Genomic DNA, 20,861 nt, shown 5'->3' with positions numbered 1-20,861 from the left:
TCAAAAGAATATATATAAAAATATAAGAGGAGGTGTTCTAAGTGCTACAGAGAGTTAAGAAGTATGGAGACTAAGAAAGAGTGATTAAGGGACCATGGGTAACCTTGGAGAAAGCAGCATCAATAGAGTGGCGGTATCAGAGGTCAAATCACAAGGAGAAATGAATGGGAGGCGACAAAATGGAATCCTGTGTTTAAGAGGGTATAGACTCCAAGAATTCAGCCATGAAGGGGGAAAGAAATAAAGGACAACGGCTTGAAGGAAATCTGGGGCATCACTTCCTGCTTTTCTTCTTTGACTTTCCCAGGACTCAACAAGTAACATCATTCCATTCCATTCCATAAAAAATGGCCCTGCTAGGATCAATGACTCTGCCTGAGGCAGAGTCTGCCCAGGCCAACATCTGTAGCTCAAGTTGCACAGAGATGGGGATATTGGCGGGAAGGCTGAGCAATGCCTTGTGAATTTGGAAAGGATGGGTGAACAATCTGGAGCCTCCACTTTAAAAAAATAGCAAGAATTAAACTGTGAATTTGGAGGTGGGATGAATAAATTTCTAAATGAATAAATGCCTCATCTTCATGAAGCTTGGCACTTTGGGAAGGCCCAAGCCCCATTTAAAAAAGCAATTCACAGAATTCCCCAATTCTCTCCCTCTCCCTCTTAACTTTCTCTTGCCTCCACTTTGAATTTCCCCTACCTACCTTTTCAGACCCGTGTCATATTCATATTCCTTTCCTTGATTCATTCTCTATTCTAGCTAATTTGGCCTCCTGACTATTCTCCAAACTTATCCCAACTTGCCTTTGCACAAGTGTTCCCAGGACCTAGAATGCATTAGAAGAATCCTTAGAAACTCACGATTTCCTTCAAGACTCACCTCACATTTCTGCAAGATGCCTTTTCAGATCCACCTTTACATCTTTATCCCATTCCAGATTTGAAGGTTCCCTCAACTATTGAAATAGTCTCAGTCCTTCCAATGCCTCCTCCACAAACTGCCACATAGATATTGATATAATCATATCAATCCCCTGCTCACAAAATTTCATTGGTTTCCCATTGATAGGATAATGAAATTCCTCAGCTTGGGAATCTAAAGGAACAAAGTCCCTACCTTGCCAGAACTAGTGAAAATAAAAACTTTACTGTGCAACTAATGGCAATATCCCTGCCCCAAGGAGCTTACACTCTAGTTGGGGATCTAAAACTATTGGTTTGTCTTGAGCATATGCTCCAAACAGTGACTTTTGGGGTTCTTGTATACCTTAGTAATTCGGGGCATTTAGGGTTCCCTTCCCTTCCCCCTGCACACACAGACACTCACGCCCCCACAGCCTCATGGCCAAGGCTTTGCGATGACTGGCATGGGCATTTAGCTTCTCTTGGCTGGGTTTCTGCTGCCCATATGCCCCCACCGCTGCTGCTCCTTCCCCTGGTACAAACTGCCTTCAGGGAACTCTGCACTAGCTTGTGGTTTCCTCATACCTGAGCTTTCCCCACCTGCAGTCATCACTCCTTGTTTGGGTGAACTATATAAGGGTGCTGGCTGCACCTCCCTTGCATCAGTGGGGGGAGAGGCTGCACTGAACACAGAGCTGACTTAGCGGGCTGCCTGCCTGAACTCGGCCCCTTGCCATGGGTGCCCTTGGACAGAGGATCTTCTGGAGGTACGGTGTTCATCCTTCTCTGTTCTTGGAAAAAGAGATCGGGCTTGGCAGGGGGGGCTGATAGGAAGGACTGGTTCAGCGGCTACCTCCTGGCTCTGGAGTGCCACTTTGTGTGAAGCTAGGGCATCTTGGAGAGGTAATTACCTGCCCCCAGCACTGTAATGGCCGAGGTCCAGCCCCAGCCAGCGGACATATGACTGCCACAGTTGTAATTCAAGCTGCCGATCCGTCACTGGGGACTACTTGTCTGGCCATGGAGGGTTTGGTCCAGTTTGGAGTCAACATGCTAGTGTAGAAACTGGTGAGGGAGTTTGCCACAAGGACTTGTTTTGTCTTTGTGCTTTCCTCAGGTTTTGGATGAGGTTCCTGGGCTGTTCAGAATAGAGGGGGATCAACAACTCCAGAGGCTCTGCTGTGATAAATTTCCATTTAAAATCAGGCATTATTAATACACAGAATTCCTATATTTCCCAGAATAAATAATAGTGATAAAAGTGTAGTGCTTACTATGTGTCAGGCACATAGTGGTGGGATAAAGGGCCAGAAAGGGAAGGAAACGTCCTTATGAGTTGATCTCTTGATGTGGGAAGTCTTAGAGAACAGCTTGGCGCACTGAGAAGCTAAATGATTCACCGGGATCAAATAAGCTTTTCTACATCAATCAGGACTTGAACCCAGGGTTTCCTAATTCCTTCTATCCACTCAGCTGCCTCATATGTAGAGTTTGTAAGCCGTTATATTGGAACCTCATGACATTACGAGGTAGAAGCTACAGATATTATTCCACCCGATTTAGAGATGAACAAAATAGATTGAAAGGTGACAGGGTTCACCCAAAGTCACCCATCCTGCTAGTAAATGCTACAGAGCCAAGTTTCAAATTCTCTGAGTTTTCTCATTTTCTCAAAGCCCAGCAGGGTTATTGGAAGATAATCTCTTATTGCTGATAAATCACGCCCTCAGTGATTCAATAAGTTTCACTTATTCAGTTCCCTGGGAGTATGGCCAGAGAAACCCAGGCCCAGTAGGTTAGGGAGTGTTTATTGAAGCTCACTCCCTATAGAAACAAGATCCAAGATCCAAGACCTTGCCCTCCAGGAGTTTCCAGCACCCACAGGGAGCTACAAGAGAAAGAGCAGCAGCAGGGGCGCCAGGCTGCAGGGCAATGTGCTTTGTAAACCTACGAGCTGCAGAAATAGGAGGTCTAATGTGGGGAGAGGGGAACTCCTAGACCCTCACCATTACTCACTGCCAAATTGAGTCATCATAGAGAACCCCTGCGGTCTTTATTTCCTCAAGCCTAAAATAGGAACAATCATCCATTCAAAAAGGCATCTTGAAGATCATTAAGATAACATAAGCAAAATGTACAGGCCAGCCAGGAGTGAATAGGGCTCTGGGCCTAGAATCAGGAAAATTCATCTTTCTTTGTGCTTTACTCAGGTCTTGGATGGGGTTACTGGGCTGGTCAGAATAGAGGGGGATCAACAATTCTAGCTAATTTGGCCTCCCAACTATTCTCCAAACTTATTCCAAAGTTCAAATCTGGTCTCGGACACTTATTAGCTGTGTGACCCTGGGCAAGTCACTTAACCTTATTTGCCTCTGTTTCCTCATCTGTAAAATGAGCTGGAGAAGGAAATGGCAAACCATTCTCGTATCTCTGCTGAGAAAACCCCAAGTGGGGGTTGTGAAAAATTGCACAGGGCTGAAAGTCCTGAACAACCATAACAGCAAATGTAAAATGCAAGCTGGCTACTATTTGCATGTGCCCAAGGGATGAAGCACTGAAAACTAGGACAAGGGAGTTCTCCAGATGATTCCAAACTTCCCCAAGACAGACAGGGAAAGAGGCAGGGTTCAATGGCAGATTCCCAACCTTCTGTTCCTTCCACATTCTTCAGCCTCCGGGTCTCAGAACAATAACTGTCTTTTTACACAGAGAAGAGAAAGCAGCCAGTCCCTTTGATGAGACACTTAGTGAATCTGCCCCAAAGCCAAATCTCAGAAAGTTCTGAGGATGGTGGTCCTGGCTGGGGGTAGGGTCAGAGGGGCAGGAGACCCCTCTGTCTCCTAGAGGTTCTTAACCTTTTGTGTGTTGTGGACCCCTTTCCCAGTCTGGTAAATTCAGTCTATGGAACCCCTCTCTGGAGAATGTTTCTAAATGTAGAAAATTCAGTTGATTACAAAGGAAATCAATCATGTGAAATTGCAGTGATCTAAATATTAAAAAATAAACACGTTCTGAGACCCCAGGTTAGAAACCCCTGCTTTCTCAGGGCCTGGAGGGTAGTGGAAAGAGCTCTGGACCAGAAATCAGATTATTAGACCTTTAGCTCCTGCTCTGCCATTTACTCACTGAGTATTTCACTAAGTCAAGTGATTTAAAAAATGGAAAATTGAGGGGATTGGATAAATTGACCTTTTTCTACTCAGCATGAGATTAGCCAGAAGTGGTATAGGAGGACAAAACTCTGACTCTGGAATATGAGGAGGAATCCTGGTGCTAGGCACCTTTGTGACTTTGCCTAAGTCATGTCATTTCCCTGGATCTCAGTTTCCTAATTTGTCAAATGAAGGGGTTGGATAGGGGACATTTCAAGGTCCCTTCTAGTTCATCTGTAAGATGAGTCAGCCCCCCAGCTTGCTCACCTGCCCCTCGCTCCATCACCGAGAATCATTCCTCGGTATCACACAGGAGCCATACTCCCTAGCTGGTTGGCTTAGAAGAGGTCGAGGAATGCGAGGATGCATTTACTTTTCTTAGGAAGGAATTTCAGGTGACTTTAAATTCTGCTTCTATGAATCAAGACAATCTACACCAGAAAGACAGCTGACCTTGACATTTGAGTCCCACTGCTGACAAATACTTCCTGTGTATGACCCGCTGGTCATTTAATTTCTCGGGTTATTTATGAACATCTCTAAGTTGCAACTGAGGTATATTGATAGGTGGCATTTTCTCACTGGGAGTTCTCTATAGAAGAAAGGAAAGAAAGAAGAAAGGGAGAAAGAGAGAGAGAGGAAGGGAGAGAAAAAGGGAGAGAGAGAAAGAAGAAAGAGAGAAGAGAGAGGAAGGGAGAGAGAGAAAAAAAAACAAAGAGAAAGACAGAGAGAGAGAGAGAGAGAGAGAGAGAGAGAGAGAGAGAGAGAGAGAGAGAGAGAGAGAGAGAGAGAGAGAGAGAGAGAGAGAAGTTTAAAGGTCAACCAGCCCCTGCCTCCACTCCCTGGCCTTGTCCTAAATCAACTTTAAACAAACCCTTCCCCAGTACACAAGTTGGAGGGTGCCTTTAATGGCCCTACCAATTTTTCAAGCACAATCTGAGCAACATCTGTGTCTCTGCTGGCTTGCCCCTACATGCCCCCCACGCTAGGATGCCCCATTCTAAACACAGATTTTCAAGGGCTCCTACCCAGAATCACTCCATCCGAGCTTGAGCCCCAGAATGGAGCTCCCCTCCTCTCCTGCTTTAGGGTCCCCACTTCTGACTCCCGCTCCATTTGAAACTCTTCCTCAGGCACAAGAGTCTGTTGTTCAGGGTGTGTGGGCTTTCTAATGACACTCTGACAACCTGCCTGACTGGTTTTGCTGGAGGATTAGCAGCAGGTGGGAGTACAAAATATGGGTCCCCCCTCCCCACCCTTTCAGAAACCCACTAGAGTCAACAGAGGCTCTTCTTGTTGGCTAAGAGGAGGCCCGGTCCATTAGCATATTAATGCCTGGCCCCCATAAGAACAAGGTGCCATGTAGGCTGGGCTCCTGGGCCCAGAGCACTCCTTCCACCTCCCACCATCCAGTCGGCTTCTGTGGGCAGCCCTGGGGAGACACGGCAGCCAGAAAGCATGTCCTTCGTACACAGGTAGGTCCCACCTTGGGCCTTTGGTGTCCCGGACCTGGGTCTGGCTCTGTGAGTCCTTACAGAGACCGGCTGTCTGCATTGGGTCACTTTTGGGGACTTCATTTTCCTCATCTGTCCAATGGGCATCCCCCTATTTAATACCAAGCTCACAAGGCTGCTGTGAGGGAAGAGTTGTCACCCATAAGAGTACCCCCTAATATATGGGGCTGCCATAAGGATAAAGAGGGAGAATGGGAGTGGATGTGGCTTGAGGGGCAGCTTGGAAGGGGTTCTTGACCTTTATTTGTGTTGTGGACCAAAATCCACCTTTTCAGTAGAATATGCTTTAAGTAACTGAAGGAATAGTCTAATTTCAGTTCAAGGTTAGTGAACATAAAGATATAGGTTTTTTTGTTTTTTTTTTTTTTCCCATCCAAGTTCATGGATCCCCTGCAATCTACCCATGAATAAATACTAGACACAGATCCACCTTGCACCTCAGTTACTTGTTAGCTGGGTGACCCCCTGGGTTTAGAGCTTTTTCAGAGCCTCAGTTTCTCATTTGTGGAATGGGGGAGGGCGATAACTCCCGTAGAATCAGCCTCCCAGGGTTGTTGTGAAGCTCAAATAAGATAATGTCTCTGGAGGCTGTTGCAAACAGGAATTGTATGCACATGGGAGCTGTTATTATTCGAATAGGTAGGAAAGGACTGTGTAAAATATCCAAGGACCCTCTGGTTCTTAGAACACTGTGCATGCAACGATGATGAGGGTGGTCACTGAATGACAAAGTGTGGAGTATGAGAGAAGTGGAGCTGCGGCTGCTGCTCAGTCAGCGCTTTCCATTCCTCCAGCCCTTCCTAATGTTCAAAGCCCAGACACAAAAATCCAGGATGCTCGGGGTGGGAATGGAAAGATCTATTTGGGGTTTCAGAGGTGTCTAAAACATTGGGCCTGGAGTCTGAGAGACCTGCATAGAGACACTGTGGGACCCTGGGCGAGTCAGTGAACCTTTGCCCCCGTTTCCTAATAATAGGAATAATAAAATAATGCTTATTACTACTTTTATTTTCCACCATGCCTTGGTAAGGCATTACTAGCCTTAGTTATCAGCTTTAAGGAGAGTATTAGTTACCATTTGTTGAGCATCTCCAATGTCAGGGCTATAAGAGGGTTCTAGGAATACATAGTCCATCTAGATAAGACCCAAGTGATGATGAACCTGAGAAGCTGGAGCTGCTGAGAGCTCATTAGATTTCAGTTTTCTTTCTTTCGAATTTCTTTCTTTCTTTTTTCCTGAGGGGTTAAGTGACTTGCCCAGGGTCACACAGTCAGGAAGTGTTAAGTGTCTGAGACCAGATTTGAACTCGGGTCCTCCTGACTTCAGGGCTGGTGCTCTATCCACTGCCACCTAGCTGCCCCTTAGATTTCAATTTTCTTCCTTTCTTCTTCCTCTGGTGGAGGCTCATTTTTTGAAGGATTTATTTGGCCACATTCTGAAGTCTGCCTCGGGAGGCTTCCCTTTAGGCGTGTCAGCCTGGGGGAAAACTTGATGGAAGCAGTGACTCTTGGGAAGGGATGTAAAAGAGGAGCGTCCCGGGGGACAGATAACAACATCTCTCTCCTGACGGAGAAAACAGGGCAGAATGTTGCAAGCAATTGCGGTCACTGTATCACAGGTCTGAGAGGGATTCTTTGTTACAAAGGACGTTCCCGGGGTGGGGCAGCGATGTGAGGGAGCAGAGGGGTAGATCCAGAAATCCTTGCCTGGTAAAACAAGAGAGAGGAATAAAATGAAGAAAGAAAGGGGAGCGAGGTGAGGAGACCTAGCGTGGAGCAGATTGGTGTGGAAGAGTCTGCAACTCGAGGAGGGAGAAAGGAACGTGGGCAGCCTTGCTCTGGGGTGCGGCAGGCCTCGGACGTCCCAGATCTTCGGGAGAAGGGATCCCGAGCCGGGCGGTCGCGCTCTTCTCCGGGGCCTGGGGGCGAGGGTGCAGTTAGGGGACAGCAGACCTCCCCCGTGGGAAGCGGCAGAGGCCGGGCATCAGGCAGGGTGGGAGCAAGGCAGAGACAAAACTCATGGTGTTCCTGGAAGCGAAAGCTCGCACAGGTGCGGGTGACAGATGGTCGCGGAGAGAGGTCACCTTACTCCTCAGCCCTAGCCGTGAGATGGGCTCCTGTAGACTCAATCAGGAGCTGAGAGGAGAGGCAGAGCACATTCTGAAGCCATTTTCTTGCCTCATGCAAAATCTGGGGAGCACCGAGTGTTCTCTTTCAAGAGACTATTTGACGAGTTTTCCAATTCTTCCTTCTCTCTCTCTTTCTCTATTTCTTTTTCTTCCTTCCCCCCTCTCTTCCCTCTCCTCTCTCTCTCTTCCTTTTCCCTCTCTCTTCCTTTCTCCCCTTCTTCCTTCCTTCCCCCTCTCCTCTCTCTCTTCCTTCTCCCTCTCCCTTCCTTCCCCCCTCTCTTTCTTTCCCCCTCTCTCTTCCTTCCTCCTTTCCTCTTCTCTCCCTTCTTTCTTTCTCTTTCTCTCTTTCCTTTCTCTTTGTCTATTTCTTTCTCTCTCTTCCTTTCTTCCTTCCTTTTTTCTTTTCTTCTCACCTTCCTCCCTTTCCTTTTTCCTTCCTCCCTTCCTCTCTTCGTTTTTTTCCCCTGAAATCCTTTAGTATGTGACAGTGAAATTTGTACACACTTCAATTTCATAAGCATCTTTAAGTGTCTGTTAAGTTCAGAAATGAGAGAAATAAAGTTTGGAAAGGCAAGCTCCCTATTCTCATCATATAGTCCATTAGGGGAATAGAACACAAACAGGGACAATGACAATTTGCAATATTCTGGGTGCATTTTAGACAACACACATTGCCTCCTTGGATAGAATGGAGCTTGTTAGGGTCAGGGATTGTTTGTTTTTGTCATTGTATTTCAAGTGCATAGCAAAGTAGAGAATAAAGTATATTATAAAATATTAGGACAAAGGTTGCTTTTTCCAGAAGGGAAATAGAAAAGGCTTCATGGTGGAGGTGGCATTTACTTGGGGGGTTTTAAAAAAAAGCATTAAATAGGAATTCATTGTGTGCTAGGTTGAAGTAAATTTTAGAATAACATTCCTCTCTTAGTATGGGGAAGAATATTTTAGATTTTTTTTTTTTACATTTCTGAAATTTGACATCATCAGGTTTGAAAGCTATGCAGTAATATTTCAAAGAGGATGAAATTTAGGAGCTCAGTGGAGTTATGACCAAACATCTTCTTAAACCATTTATTAGTTAAATCATGCTGCATACCTGGAAGCCAGCCAATATAATTATCCCCATTTGACAGATGTAAAAGTGGAGGAAATGCCACTCCTCTAATATTTCACAGCATATTGATATCAGAGCTAAGGTCAGAACTGACAAGCTCTGCAAAAAGCTCTGCAGAAACACTGCACAGGAAGTCTCCGTTCCTCACTATCTCAACCTTGTCCCTTGTCTTTCATTGCCCACTATTAGCAATTATTAGGGCTAGAGGGAACTTTGGAGACTAGGGAACCTAATCTCCTACCTCCTCTCTATAATATGCCTGACAAATGAATATTTAACCTTTGTTGGGATGCCAATAGTGACAGGAAACTCACTATCTCTCAAGTGACCCATTAGTTTTTGGACAAGTTGTACTTTTAGTTGTTCTTCACAGTGGCTAAAACCTCATTTTCCAACAACTTCTATCCACTAACATTCCCTGAAGGACTGTCTTGAAGAAAAGGAATCAGAATTTCCCTTGTTCAATGATGTCTGACTCTGCCCTATCCCTTTTGGGGTTTTCTTGGCTAGATACTGGAGTTGTTTGCTAATTCCTTTTCTAGTTCAATACAGATGGAGAAACTGAGGCAAACAGGGTGAAGTGACTTATTGAAGATCACATAGCTATTTAAGTGTCTGAAATTGGATTTGAATTCAAATCTTTTTATAACCTGCTGCCACCAAGCTGCCTTTTTACTATTTGATCTGAAGGACAGGAATAGGACCAATGAGATAAAATTGCAGAAAAGCACATTTAAGTTTGATGTTAGGAGAAACTTCCCAGTTAGTTGTCCCAACGTGGAATGAGCTGAGTCAAGAGGTCATAGGCTCTCCATCACTAATGGTGTCCAGGTGGAGGTGGGTGGGGGGAGGCTCACTTGTAGACAGCTAGAGGCAGGTAGGTGACCAAGAGAATAGAACACTGGATTTGGGAGTCAGAAAGATCTGAATCAACTCTAGCCTCTCACTTTTACTGCATGTGTGACCCTGAGCAAGTCCTTCAATCTCTGCCTGTCTCAGTTTCCCCATTTATAAAAAGGATAATAATAGCCCCTATCTTCCCTGGTGGTTGTGAGGCTCATATGAGATGATGTTGTGAAAAGTTTCATAAACCTTAAATCTCTCAGTAAATGCCATCCATTACTATCATTATGAGAGCAGATTCTGTTCAGAATTGAGTGACTGAGATGATTTCCCCCTCCCCCCTTTTGACTCTGCCTTTCTTAAACCCAATTCTCCTCTCTGGAAACAAGCAGAATAGTGATGATAATTCTTCTTTATGAAAGCCTTGTACTTGTTGAAAAGATCTAATGTCATAGCTCCCTCTGAACCATTTCCTTTGTCTTTAAGAAATAAAAAATAAATAAATAATTGAAAAATGGTTGGTCTTCCTCCAACCATTCCTCATATGACAGGGCTTCTTGAGCTTTTACATCAGGTTAGTCTTTTCACTGCAATCGCTCTACCTTGTCGATGTCCCTCTTAAAATGCAATGCCATATTCCAGGGCTAAGTACAGTGAAACCATTCCCTCCCTTGTTCCATACTTTGATTCTCTTAATTCAGCCTGAAATCACATTAACTCTCTTTCTTTTTTGGCAGTCACATTAAATAGCTGGCTCATATTGCGACTGTAGTCAGCTAATAATCTCCCCCAACTTGTATTATTTATACCCTTGATTTTTTAAGCCTAAATGCCAGGCTTTTTAACGTCTTTTTTTAAAAAATATTTTATCTTGTTAGATCCAGCCTGTTATTATTGCCTGTCAGGATGCTTCTCATATACCACCACCAGCCCCTCCTCCCCACCCCTATATTTGCACTATCTTCATATTTGATAAGCACATGATTTATGTCCTCACTCAAAATGTTGATTTAAAAATGCTGAACAGGATGGGGCTAAGGATGGAACTATTTTTCACACCCATAAAGATATTCTTCAGTTTGGATTGATTCATTAATCATCATTTTGGAGCTCTGAGCATTCAACTAGCTAAGAATCTACCTATGCTCTTATCTCTTGTCTTATCTATAAAAATAGCATAAAAGATTTTGTTAGATGTTTTGATGGAAGGCACATGCATAAGAGCTGCTGCATTTCTCCAACTACTAGCCTAATCATCCTATCAGAAAGGGAGAAGAGGTTACTTTGATAGACTTGTTCTTACTGAACCCATGCTGGCTCTATGGAATCATCAGTGTATCTTTAACTCTCTCTTCTAAAGTATTGCTATGAATTGACATGATTTATCAATCTTAATATTACTCAATTTTTAGAAATTTCAATATTATTCAAATTGTATTTGTGAGTGGGAGTAAGTGTAATGTTTGTTGCGTTGCTCAGTCATATGTCATTCTTTGTAATCTCATTTGGGATTTTCTTTCTTTTCTTTTCTTTTCTTTTTCTTTCTTTTTTTTTTTTTCTGAAGCAATTGGGGTTAAGTGACTTGCCTAGGGTCACACAGCTAGGAAGTGTTAAGTGTCTGAGACCAGATTTGAACTCAGGTAATTCCTAACTCCTGATTGGTGCTCTGTCCACTACGCCACCTAGCTGCCCCGGGGATTTTCTTAGGAAAGATACTGGACTGGTTTGTCATTTTCTTCTCCAGTTCATTTTGCAGATGAGGAACTGAGGCAAACAGGATTAAGAGACTTCCCAAGTTCACACAACTGGTATTTGAGGCTGGATTTGAATTTAGGAAGGTGAGTTTTCCTGATTCCAGGCCTGGAACTCTATCCACTGGGCTACCTCGTTGCCAGGTGAAATAGAAGTCTTGAAAATGTGTCTACTGATTTATTTAAAGAAAAGAAAGAAAAAGAAATTGGCTTAAAGGAGAAAAAAAAAACCTCATTAAGCTTCAGGAACCAAGCACTGTTACACAATCAGGGACACAAAGAGACAAATGAAACTGTTCCTACCCTCAAGGAGATTACATTCAGTTGAAAAAGACATCATCTATATAAAGACAAAATGACATAATTTTTGGACATGTGTGAGGGAAGGTACTAGTAGTTAAAGGACCAGCAAAAGTTTCACGTTGACAGTAGAACATAAACTATGTTTTAAAGGAAACTAGGGGATGAGGAAGGAATATTTTTTCAGCAGAGATGGAATATCATGTATGGGGATCAAAAAGAAAGCCAATTTGGCCACATTGTAAAATGAGTGAAGGGCAAATCAGATATAATAAGACTGGAAGGGTAAGTTGAGGTTAGATTGTGAAGAGTCTTAAATGCCGAATTGTATTTTATAGAAATAATAGAGAAACACTGAAATTTATTGAGGTAGGAAGTGACATGGTCAGAATAAAACTTTAGGATAATCTCAGAGGATGCCTTGGAAAGAGACTTGAAGCAGAGAGCCCAATTAGAAGGCCCTCTCCCCTATGGGAGAGAAATGATGGCCTGAATCAGAAAGATGAGTGTCTAAATGGAAAGAAGGGGACAGATGTGAAAAATGTGGAGAAAAAAGCAAGATTTGGCAACTAACTGGATATGTGAGATGAGTGAGAGTGGAGATGATCCTAAAGTCATGCACTAAGTTATCCAACCTTTTAGAAAATTTGAGAAAAATTCCTTCACCACCCAGTCTTTGGGTACCTATGCCCTCCATTATTCCTAAAAAACTGCATAGTGTGGATTCAGCAATTATATATATACACACATACACATACAAGTTCTCTGAGCTCTCTGAGGTATAATTTTTGTGGGCCAGAAGGCTCAAATTAATTTAGAATAGGTAGACACTCTTACAGCCTCCTCATCCATCTTGGGCTTCCATTCCCTCTTAACGATGTTTGTTCATCTCTTACCAATTCTGAGATCAATTTCTTTGATATAGAAGTTGGAAGCAAAATAAGCAACACTGCCAAAAGGGAAAAAATAATTTCCTTGTTCCCAAAGTAGAATATTAAGGCATATTTCTTTTTCAGGAAGTTATTAATTTGCTAACATGAAAACAATTCCAGATGGTTTAGAATGAGCCAAATGGCCAAACGTGCCCTATGACGGGTTCAAAGAAATTTCACATGGCTTCCTTGCGTCCTGTCGGCTTGCCAGTGAACAAGTTGGGCAGCACAATGGAAAGAGTCTTGGACCTAGAACCAGGATGAGCGGAGTTGAAATCTTGACTCAGAAACCTAATAGCTGTGTGACCCTGGGCAAGTCAGTTAATTTCTGTTTGCCTCAGTTTTCTCATTTATAAAATGAGGGTGATCATAGCACCTGACTCCTAGGGTTGTTGTGAAGATAAAAATGGGAAAATATTTAGAAGGCATGTTGCAAACCTTAAAGTACTATGTAAATGTTGTTGCTGTTGTCCTCCTGCTGCTGCTCCTTCTCCTTCCTCCCCCCCCCCATTTCTCTCTTTTTTTTTCAGACACTTGTTTGGCGTATATAGAATAAGACTCTGTCATCTTAGAGTTAAAAGGGACTGAAGATCACCTTTTCTACCACTTTAATTCACTTTAATGATAGAAATACAAAATTGAGGCCCCTAGAGATGAAGTGACTTCCCTAAGGTCAATGCAATTTATTAGCAGTGAAATCAAGATTAAAAACATCATTTCTTCCCACACCGGGCTATTGTCCCCATGTGACTCTACCTAAAATACAAGTCAAGATATTGGGGGGATGTCTTCCTCTAACACAAGCAGTAACTGTGTGGGAAAGTAGGACAGTATGACCACGATGAGGGGGAGGAACACTCAAGCTGAGCATGCTAATGTGGGTTGAGAAATCTTCATGCCAGAAATTCCTGGGGGGTTCATAAATTCAACGCATTTAACGTTGCACAGCCCGTGTGTGTCAGAGGCACCTGGTCAGGGAGAGGGAAGCTTTGTCCCTCCCTCACCAGCATTTTCATTTCTTGCTTTAGGTTCCACATCCAGGGAAGAAGATTAGAAATGGAAAGAGGGGACTAGTGCTTTCTGAGAGTTCAAAGGAGCCAGACTAAGTCACAACAGTAGAAAATGAAAAGGAGAGAAGCCTGGGAAAGGGAAAAAAGGCAGGAAGGAGTGAGCAGTTGGAAGGGTCAAAACCCAAGCTGTTGTGGGTTCTCCACAAGGGTGTAACCAGAAATGTCGAGGACCTGTACAGGGTCTGTGGTTCCACCAGCAGTCTTGACTTTCAATGGACTCTGGTGCAAGTCTTTTCTGTGTTCCTTGTTACGCATGCTAACTTGCCTTATGTTTAATGCCTTGTGAGCCCGAGCGCTTGCTAGGGGAGTTGATGGTCACCTTTTCAGGGTATGTATGCCTTATGTTGATAATCCTCGGTGGAGAGAGGGGTACAGAGGAGTCACATTAATGAGATAGATGAGCTATAACCATTACTTTTTGGAGCATTTCAAATAATGAGATTCCTTGATTTCATCTTGAGAGGGCAAATAAGGAGAATGAATTTATAGGAGAGGAAGAAATTTCTGGCATAAGGGTTATATTTGAGGGAGGAAATTGAACCCCCACAGAGGGACAGTGACTTGCCTAGACTTTTATAACCCGTTATTACAAAGCCAAAACTAGAATTCAAGTCATCCATAATAACTCCTTGACTTGCATTTGCAGCAGAATTTTCCCTTTCCAACTGCCTTCAGAATTCATCAACCAAATGTAGACAATTAACACTAATAAGTGATGTCAGCAGGGTGAAACCCCATCGTACAATGTTTTGGGGTTCGGGGAAAACCTGAGTACATACTAGGTTAATTGTGTAATGCTGAATGAGGACTTGGGAAGGAGCTCCTTTCTGACCCTTGAGGCAAACAGCTCCATACTCTGAAACCTGAGATAATGTTTCCTGAGACAATGAGTCTTGGTAGAGAAAGCTGTCAACAACTCAGGAGTTGTCAGGTCCCTTTAGCCTTGGACCATAAGATCCTAGATTTAGATTTAGAACTGGAATCCTCAGGAACCACTCGATGTTAAGTGTGTGACCCAAGGCCACCTAGTTATTAAGTGGAAGAACCAAGATTCAAATCGAGATAATTTGACCTTCAGTCTGGCACTCTTAACTATACTTCAGCATGTGGATGCCTTGGGGATCTATCTGCAAGAGCATTAATTAAGATCACAATCCCTGACCCCTTTTTAATCTATGAAGCCCTTGTCCAAATTTTTCCATAAGTGTTCCATAGAAGGAGCATACAACCATCAGAGGTATTCAAATATTACCCTTTCCTCCATCTACTTGGCTGGACCACCTCCTTTTATTATCATTCCTATCCTCAGAGAGCTCTTTGACGCTACTTCTCATGTACAAATTGTTGGTCAAATTCTGCTTGGAGCCACCATGTGTTTTTCCATTCCCCAATAAGTCACCTGCCTTTTTGATTCTCCAGAGATATTGTTACCCAAGGATTCACAGCTCTATGACACTAGGAAAATATTGGTGTTTTAAAAGTGCTTATTTATCTATTTATTTATTTAAATTAAAGCTTTTTATTTATAAAGCATATGCAAGGGTAATTTTTTCATCACTGACCCTTGCAAAACCTTCTGTTCCAAATTCTCCCCCCCCATCCCGCTTTCCTCCACTCCTTCCCCTAGCTGGCAGGTGGTCCAACACGTGTTAAATATGTTAAAATACATGTTAAATACAATATATTTATACTTATGTATACAGTTATCTTGCTGCACAAGAAGAATCAGATCTAGAAAGAAAAAGAAAACAAAAACGTAAGCAAACAATAACAAAGTGAAAATGCTATATTGTGTTCCACACTCAGTTCCCATAGTCCTCTCTTTGGATGTAATATGTGCTTATTTAGAAGTAAGTTGCTTGGAATCACTGACCAGTTTCCCAAAAGTCAATGATAATCACCATCTATAAGGCAATTTGAAAAGCCCTTTACTCATTTTATTTAAGCCTCCTAATAGCATTATAAAATAGATGATTTTATTTTTTCCATTCTACAGATAAAGAAACTGAGGGATAGAGAGTGTCTTATAACACTTAGTCTGAAGCAGGCGTTGAAGTCAGTAATCTATGGTACCTCATGGCCACATGATTCCAGTTCTCCTCCTCCTCTAATTCAATTTTGTGTCTGCAGTTCTTGTCCAAGATATACTTATTGGTTGACTTAAGAAGAAGATTGTAATCCATTGGCTTGTCATAATTAAGTAAATAGTTGCACTTTGTTTTTCTAGTATTGGCAATGTGGATCTGTAGTTTAACAAGATTTTTTACATCTCCTGGTATAGACTCATGAATAAGGTAAAGTGGGCTGGGAGTAATTAGGTGAATTTATATGTTAATATAAATAACATGAATAAGTGAATATACCCAAAGGATCCCTGCTACTGGACCAATATTGACCTGGAGGGATAGCAAAGCTGATCTTCTTTCAGAGACTGTGCATCTCATCATGGATAATAAAATTCTCTGGGTAAAAATTCCTCTCTCATTCCTGATTTTTGATTTTTCAATATTGTGTCGGGTCTTTGGCCAGGCTGCAGATGTGCTTAGGAAAAGTGGCTGCTGGGTGTGACTATTCTGTTCTGTAGTAGGGGTAAAGGGTATGGGGTATCCAGCACCCATATGGTAAGCTCTTGGGAGCAGAGTAGGGGGGGGAGGGTGAGACCCAAGCTCAAAAAAAAAAAAAAAAGGTAACTAGAGTGTTTTTGAATACTTTAGTCTTTGACTTTGATCTGGTCTCCTTGTACTTATGACTAAATAAGACTGATCAGTGAGAAGTTGATGAAGCCCATTCAAGCTTCAGGGAGAGCCTTAGACATGGCTCTAGGAGAAACTCCTTGGGAGAAGAGGATGCATCTTTTTCCCATGAATAGTTACAGTGAGAAGTGAGAGGAAATATTTATCTGTATTAAATTCTGGTCTGTCAGTCACTGAAATCTTAAGTCTTATGTGAATGTGTTGCCATATCTATCTATCCAAGATTTATGTCAAATGCACATTTGATAAGCATGCCATCTCTATCTTCATCCAACCGTTAAATGTTGAACAAAGCAGAGATAAGGGCAGATCACTGTGGTCTACCACTAGAAATGCCCTTGAAGATTGACATTGGGCCACAAATTAGCATTCTTGGGCAGCTACAAATCCACCTAACCATGTTACCATGTAGAATATTTTGCTCTATCTTGTGCATGGGGATATAACAAATATTTTGTTGAAGTACAGGCTTACAATGTTTATATTTTTTTCTGATCCAATCATCTAGGAACTTTATTTAAAAAAAAAATCAAGATTAGTGCAGCATAATTTGTTTAGTTGGCCCATCCTTTTCTGCTCTAGAAAAGCAGCTCAATGGTGCGGCAGATGGAGCAATCTTGGGGTCAGGAAGGCCTGAATTCAAACCAGCCTCAGACATTTACTCGCTGTGTGATCTTTCCATTTAACTGCAGTTTGTCTTAATGCACTGGGAAAGGAAATGGCAAACTTACTGAACTGCTGCTTTATTTTCTTCATCTGCTATATAAATAATATTCCCTCCCCTTCTCTTATCTTGGTAGGGCTAAATCACTGCTCAGTTTCTCATAGAGTCTTATCTAATTTAATTTTTTAATGGACCACAGCATTCTTTTGTATTCATCTTTAATTATATTTCCATCTTTCCATAGTTTATATGTCCTTTAAAAATCTGAGTTCATTAGAGAGTTCCCTGTGCAGCTATATAGTTCTTTTCAGACTCCACATACCTTCAGAAAGAGTGATATTGTATCCCTATAGCTTTCATTCTCCTGTCTGGCCCCCACTCTCCTATGAATGTTATTTCTTCTGCTAGAATAGAAAATTTTTCTCCTTATTTTTGATTTCTCCAGAGCTTAGCACAGTCCTTGGCACAAAGTAAATAAATATGTGCTATTTTATTCATTCATGATTTTTCAAACATTTAGCACCACTAGGATAATACTAGTGTGCAAAAGATGGATTTCAGTAATGAAAAAAACAAACAATTTGGGTATGACTAAATCACTGTTCAGTTTCTCATAGAGTTTGTATTACTTAAAATTTTATTTTATAGGAACATGGCATTTTTTATATTCATCCTTAATTTATATTTCCTCTTTGCATAGTTGATATGTCCTTTGAAAATATGATTTCATGAGAGAGTTCCCTGTGTAGCTACATCATTCCATTCTCTTCAGATTCTCCTCCCTTCCCTTCTCCTCTCCCCACCTTTTTCCCCCAGGGGCACATTCTTAATTGAATCATCATCATTTTGTTTTTGAGAGCCTCCTATTTCTTTCTTTGAGTTGCTTTTCTTTTTAGTTTTGAAGATTACAGGACCATGTTTGTCATTTCTTCAAATATTTGAAAGCTGCTTTCCTAGTGTCCAGAACATATATACGGCTATGACCCAAGTTCTACTCTGAGAGGCATTCTGAAGCAGGAAAAAGATGGCTGTGGATTCAGTCAGAGAACTGGGGTTCAGATATAGGCTCTGTCATTTACCTGTGTGACCATGGGTAAATAACTTCACAGCTCTGGGGCTAAATGTCCTCCCCTGTAAAATGAGGTTAGAGGAAATGAATTTAAAATTCCTTTCATTTCTACTTATACCCTATGAACTCCAAAATAGTATAAAGTTGGGCACTTGGATCTGGTGCCAAAATGGAAAAATAAACATTAGTATTTGATACTTAGTCAACATTTCATTCTTTTTCAGCCCTTTTGCTTTGATTTGAAATGGAGAAATCAATTTCAGAAACAGAGCTTAAAAAGACATCTCTCTGGGGAGGATGTCTTATAGGACTGGATTTGGAGCTGTAACTATAATAAAGTGAAAAAGAAAGAATAAAATAAAATCACAAATAAAATAAGAGACGGCATTCTGTACCTGAATTTTGCCATATTTGGTGAGAGCAAATAGTCATGGGAAAGAAGGGTCATTTTCTGTCTGCTAAATTTCTATTATTTACACACACCAGCTGCTTTCATGGTTCTCTGAACCCAGAAATGAGGCAAGGTGTGCCCTTTCAGAGTGCATTCCAAGAGATGAGACACGTGGTTATAGCACTGATACTCAGAGCACAGCAAAAACATCCACCATTCTAACAATAAAGCTTGAAGGGCTCTCGGAACCAACCAGTTGGGCCGATCGATCCACCTCACAGAGGTACTAGAGAGCAGAACTGGGATCTGAAGCCAGGACTTCCTACAAGAGGTCTAAACTTCTTCCATTACACTCTACCACATTACCTTGTACCTCCATCCCCATCCCCTTTCCTTCCAACTTCTCTGCCCCTAACTTTACCTATCATTTAAGATGTATAGTAACCAAAAGCTACGATAATATTCAAGTTGTTTCACTATATCAAATGATCCCCCAGAACTTGTCTATATTTTTCCCAGCTCATTTTTGTGCAGATCCCTAGTGGAGTTTATTCTCCCTCCAGCGGCAGAGTGCTGTAGTGGATTTGGGAATTGGGGAGATTTCAGTTCGATGCCTCAGACCCTCACTTGCAGTGACGATAAGATAGTCATAGGGTTTTCCATTCAAAATCTGAAAGGGCCTCAGAGACTAGCTGGTCCAATCCAAATGGAAATCTTAAAAGGCAGAAGGATTTGCCAAGGCCAAAGGAAAGAAAAGCCAAGCCAGAACCTGAAGTCAGGCCCTCTGACTCCAAATCCAGAATTCTTTCTGCTGGACCATGATGCTTTCAATTCACTTAACTTTGTGATTCCAAATTTCCTCAACTGAAAAATGGGGATAACTTCTCTCTTGTGTACGCCTCCCAGAGTTATTGTGAGATTTAAATGAGATAATGTGTGCTGCTTGGCAACCTAAACGTGCTTTCAGAAATGTCAGCTATGATTATCATTATTCCTTTGAGTTCTTGCAAATTGGAGGCAATAAAACCAGACAAGGTCATTTTGAGCTCCCTGTCTCATAAACTGGGTCTCTGTATTGAGGTAACAGTTCCTAAAGGAACCTAGTTTCCAGGGAAATTATTTTGGAAAGATGCCAGGCTCCATCAGTCTTGCCATCCCCTGTCTCATTCTCACTTGACTTTCTTTGTTTCTGTGACATGCCTCAGTTTCACCTAACCTGTTTCCAGGAACTCCAATCAGGCTCAGGAATTAATAAAAGGCAAGTTTCTGCCTAGGCTACAGTTAATCCTATCATCTAGGGAACTCTTGCCAAGCAAGACCCACAATTAAGGCAAGCTTTCTTGACCACCCAAGAAATAACACTGGAAAAAATAGGAAATAATTCAGAAATCAAGGATACAAATGGTGTTATATACCTTTGGGATGCTACTTCATCATTGTCTTTGAGTATATTCTGTGCCTAAGACTAAAACTCCAAGGGGTTTGCTGTAAAGCTCAAGAAACTTTCAAGTCAACTCCACAAGCATTTATTAAGCACCAGACACTATGCTGAATATCAGAGAGACAAAAAGATAAGAAAAAAGGATTTTTTCTCAAGATGCTCCTAGTCTAAGGGGGAAGGAGGAGACACTATATAAATAACTATGAACAAATGAGAGATATGAAAGATTAGTTGGAGATAATTAATAGAAGAAACACATTAGCATTAAAAAGAACTTCAAAAAATTTCCTGCAGAAGATCTTCAGGAAGGAAGTGAGGAGATCCTGGAAGGAGAGAATTTCAGGCATGGAAGGTGAGCCAGTGAAAATGCCCCGAGTCTGGAAATGGAACAGCAAGCAGTCTCTGGATCATAGGCTACAAATTGCAGATTAAGTGTAAGAAGAATGGAAAGGCAAAAAAAAGGGCAGCAGATTGTGAAGGGCTTTTAAAGTAGAAACTTTTTTATTTGATTCTGGAAGTAACGAGAAGCCACTGGAGTTGACTGAATGAAAAAGTAGGGGGACATGGTCAGATTTTCCCCAGCGACAGAGACACCTCATGGAAGTCTCTTCCTGAAGATCTCTAGATTGACTTTCTCTCACTAGAAAGGAGATATGAGAGAGATTGGGGAAATCATGGAGTGGAGTTCATGGAGGAGGTCCCCACTGCTCTCAAACATCTCCTTCCAATTCTGAAAAGCTTCATTTTATTCTGTGGTGCTTCCCAAAAATCCACCAATTGGACTTGAACTAATTTTTTTAAGAGATAAATAGCTTCTTCAGCTTAGTAGGTATAT

General features: G+C 42.0%; 1 protein-coding gene across 10 annotated transcripts in view; it reads left to right on the top strand.

Annotated features, from left to right (window-relative positions):
* The first annotated feature begins 1,513 nt into the window (after window positions 1-1,513).
* The window catches only part of VTCN1 (V-set domain containing T cell activation inhibitor 1), an 80,852-nt gene continuing 61,504 nt past the window's right edge, over window positions 1,514-20,861 (top strand). For 2 of the 10 annotated variants that reach the window (XM_074263211.1, XM_074263208.1), the window contains exon 1: window positions 1,514-1,670. Coding sequence is in view for 3 of the 10 variants with exons in the window: in XM_074263205.1 (XP_074119306.1) it covers window positions 5,387-5,530 (144 nt within the window). In the remaining 7 variants the exon portion in view is untranslated. Of the gene's footprint in view, window positions 1,671-5,318; window positions 5,531-20,861 lie in introns of those variants that run through there. The other 8 variants (XM_074263212.1, XM_074263209.1, XM_074263206.1 and 5 more) reach the window with 7 other exon arrangements.

The sequence above is a fragment of the Sminthopsis crassicaudata genome, chromosome 4 (genome assembly GCF_048593235.1).
Source record: "Sminthopsis crassicaudata isolate SCR6 chromosome 4, ASM4859323v1, whole genome shotgun sequence".
Taxonomy (NCBI): Eukaryota; Metazoa; Chordata; class Mammalia; order Dasyuromorphia; family Dasyuridae; genus Sminthopsis; species Sminthopsis crassicaudata.
The sequence above is the reverse complement of the archived record's forward strand: the minus strand, read 5'-3'. Positions and strand labels throughout refer to the sequence as shown.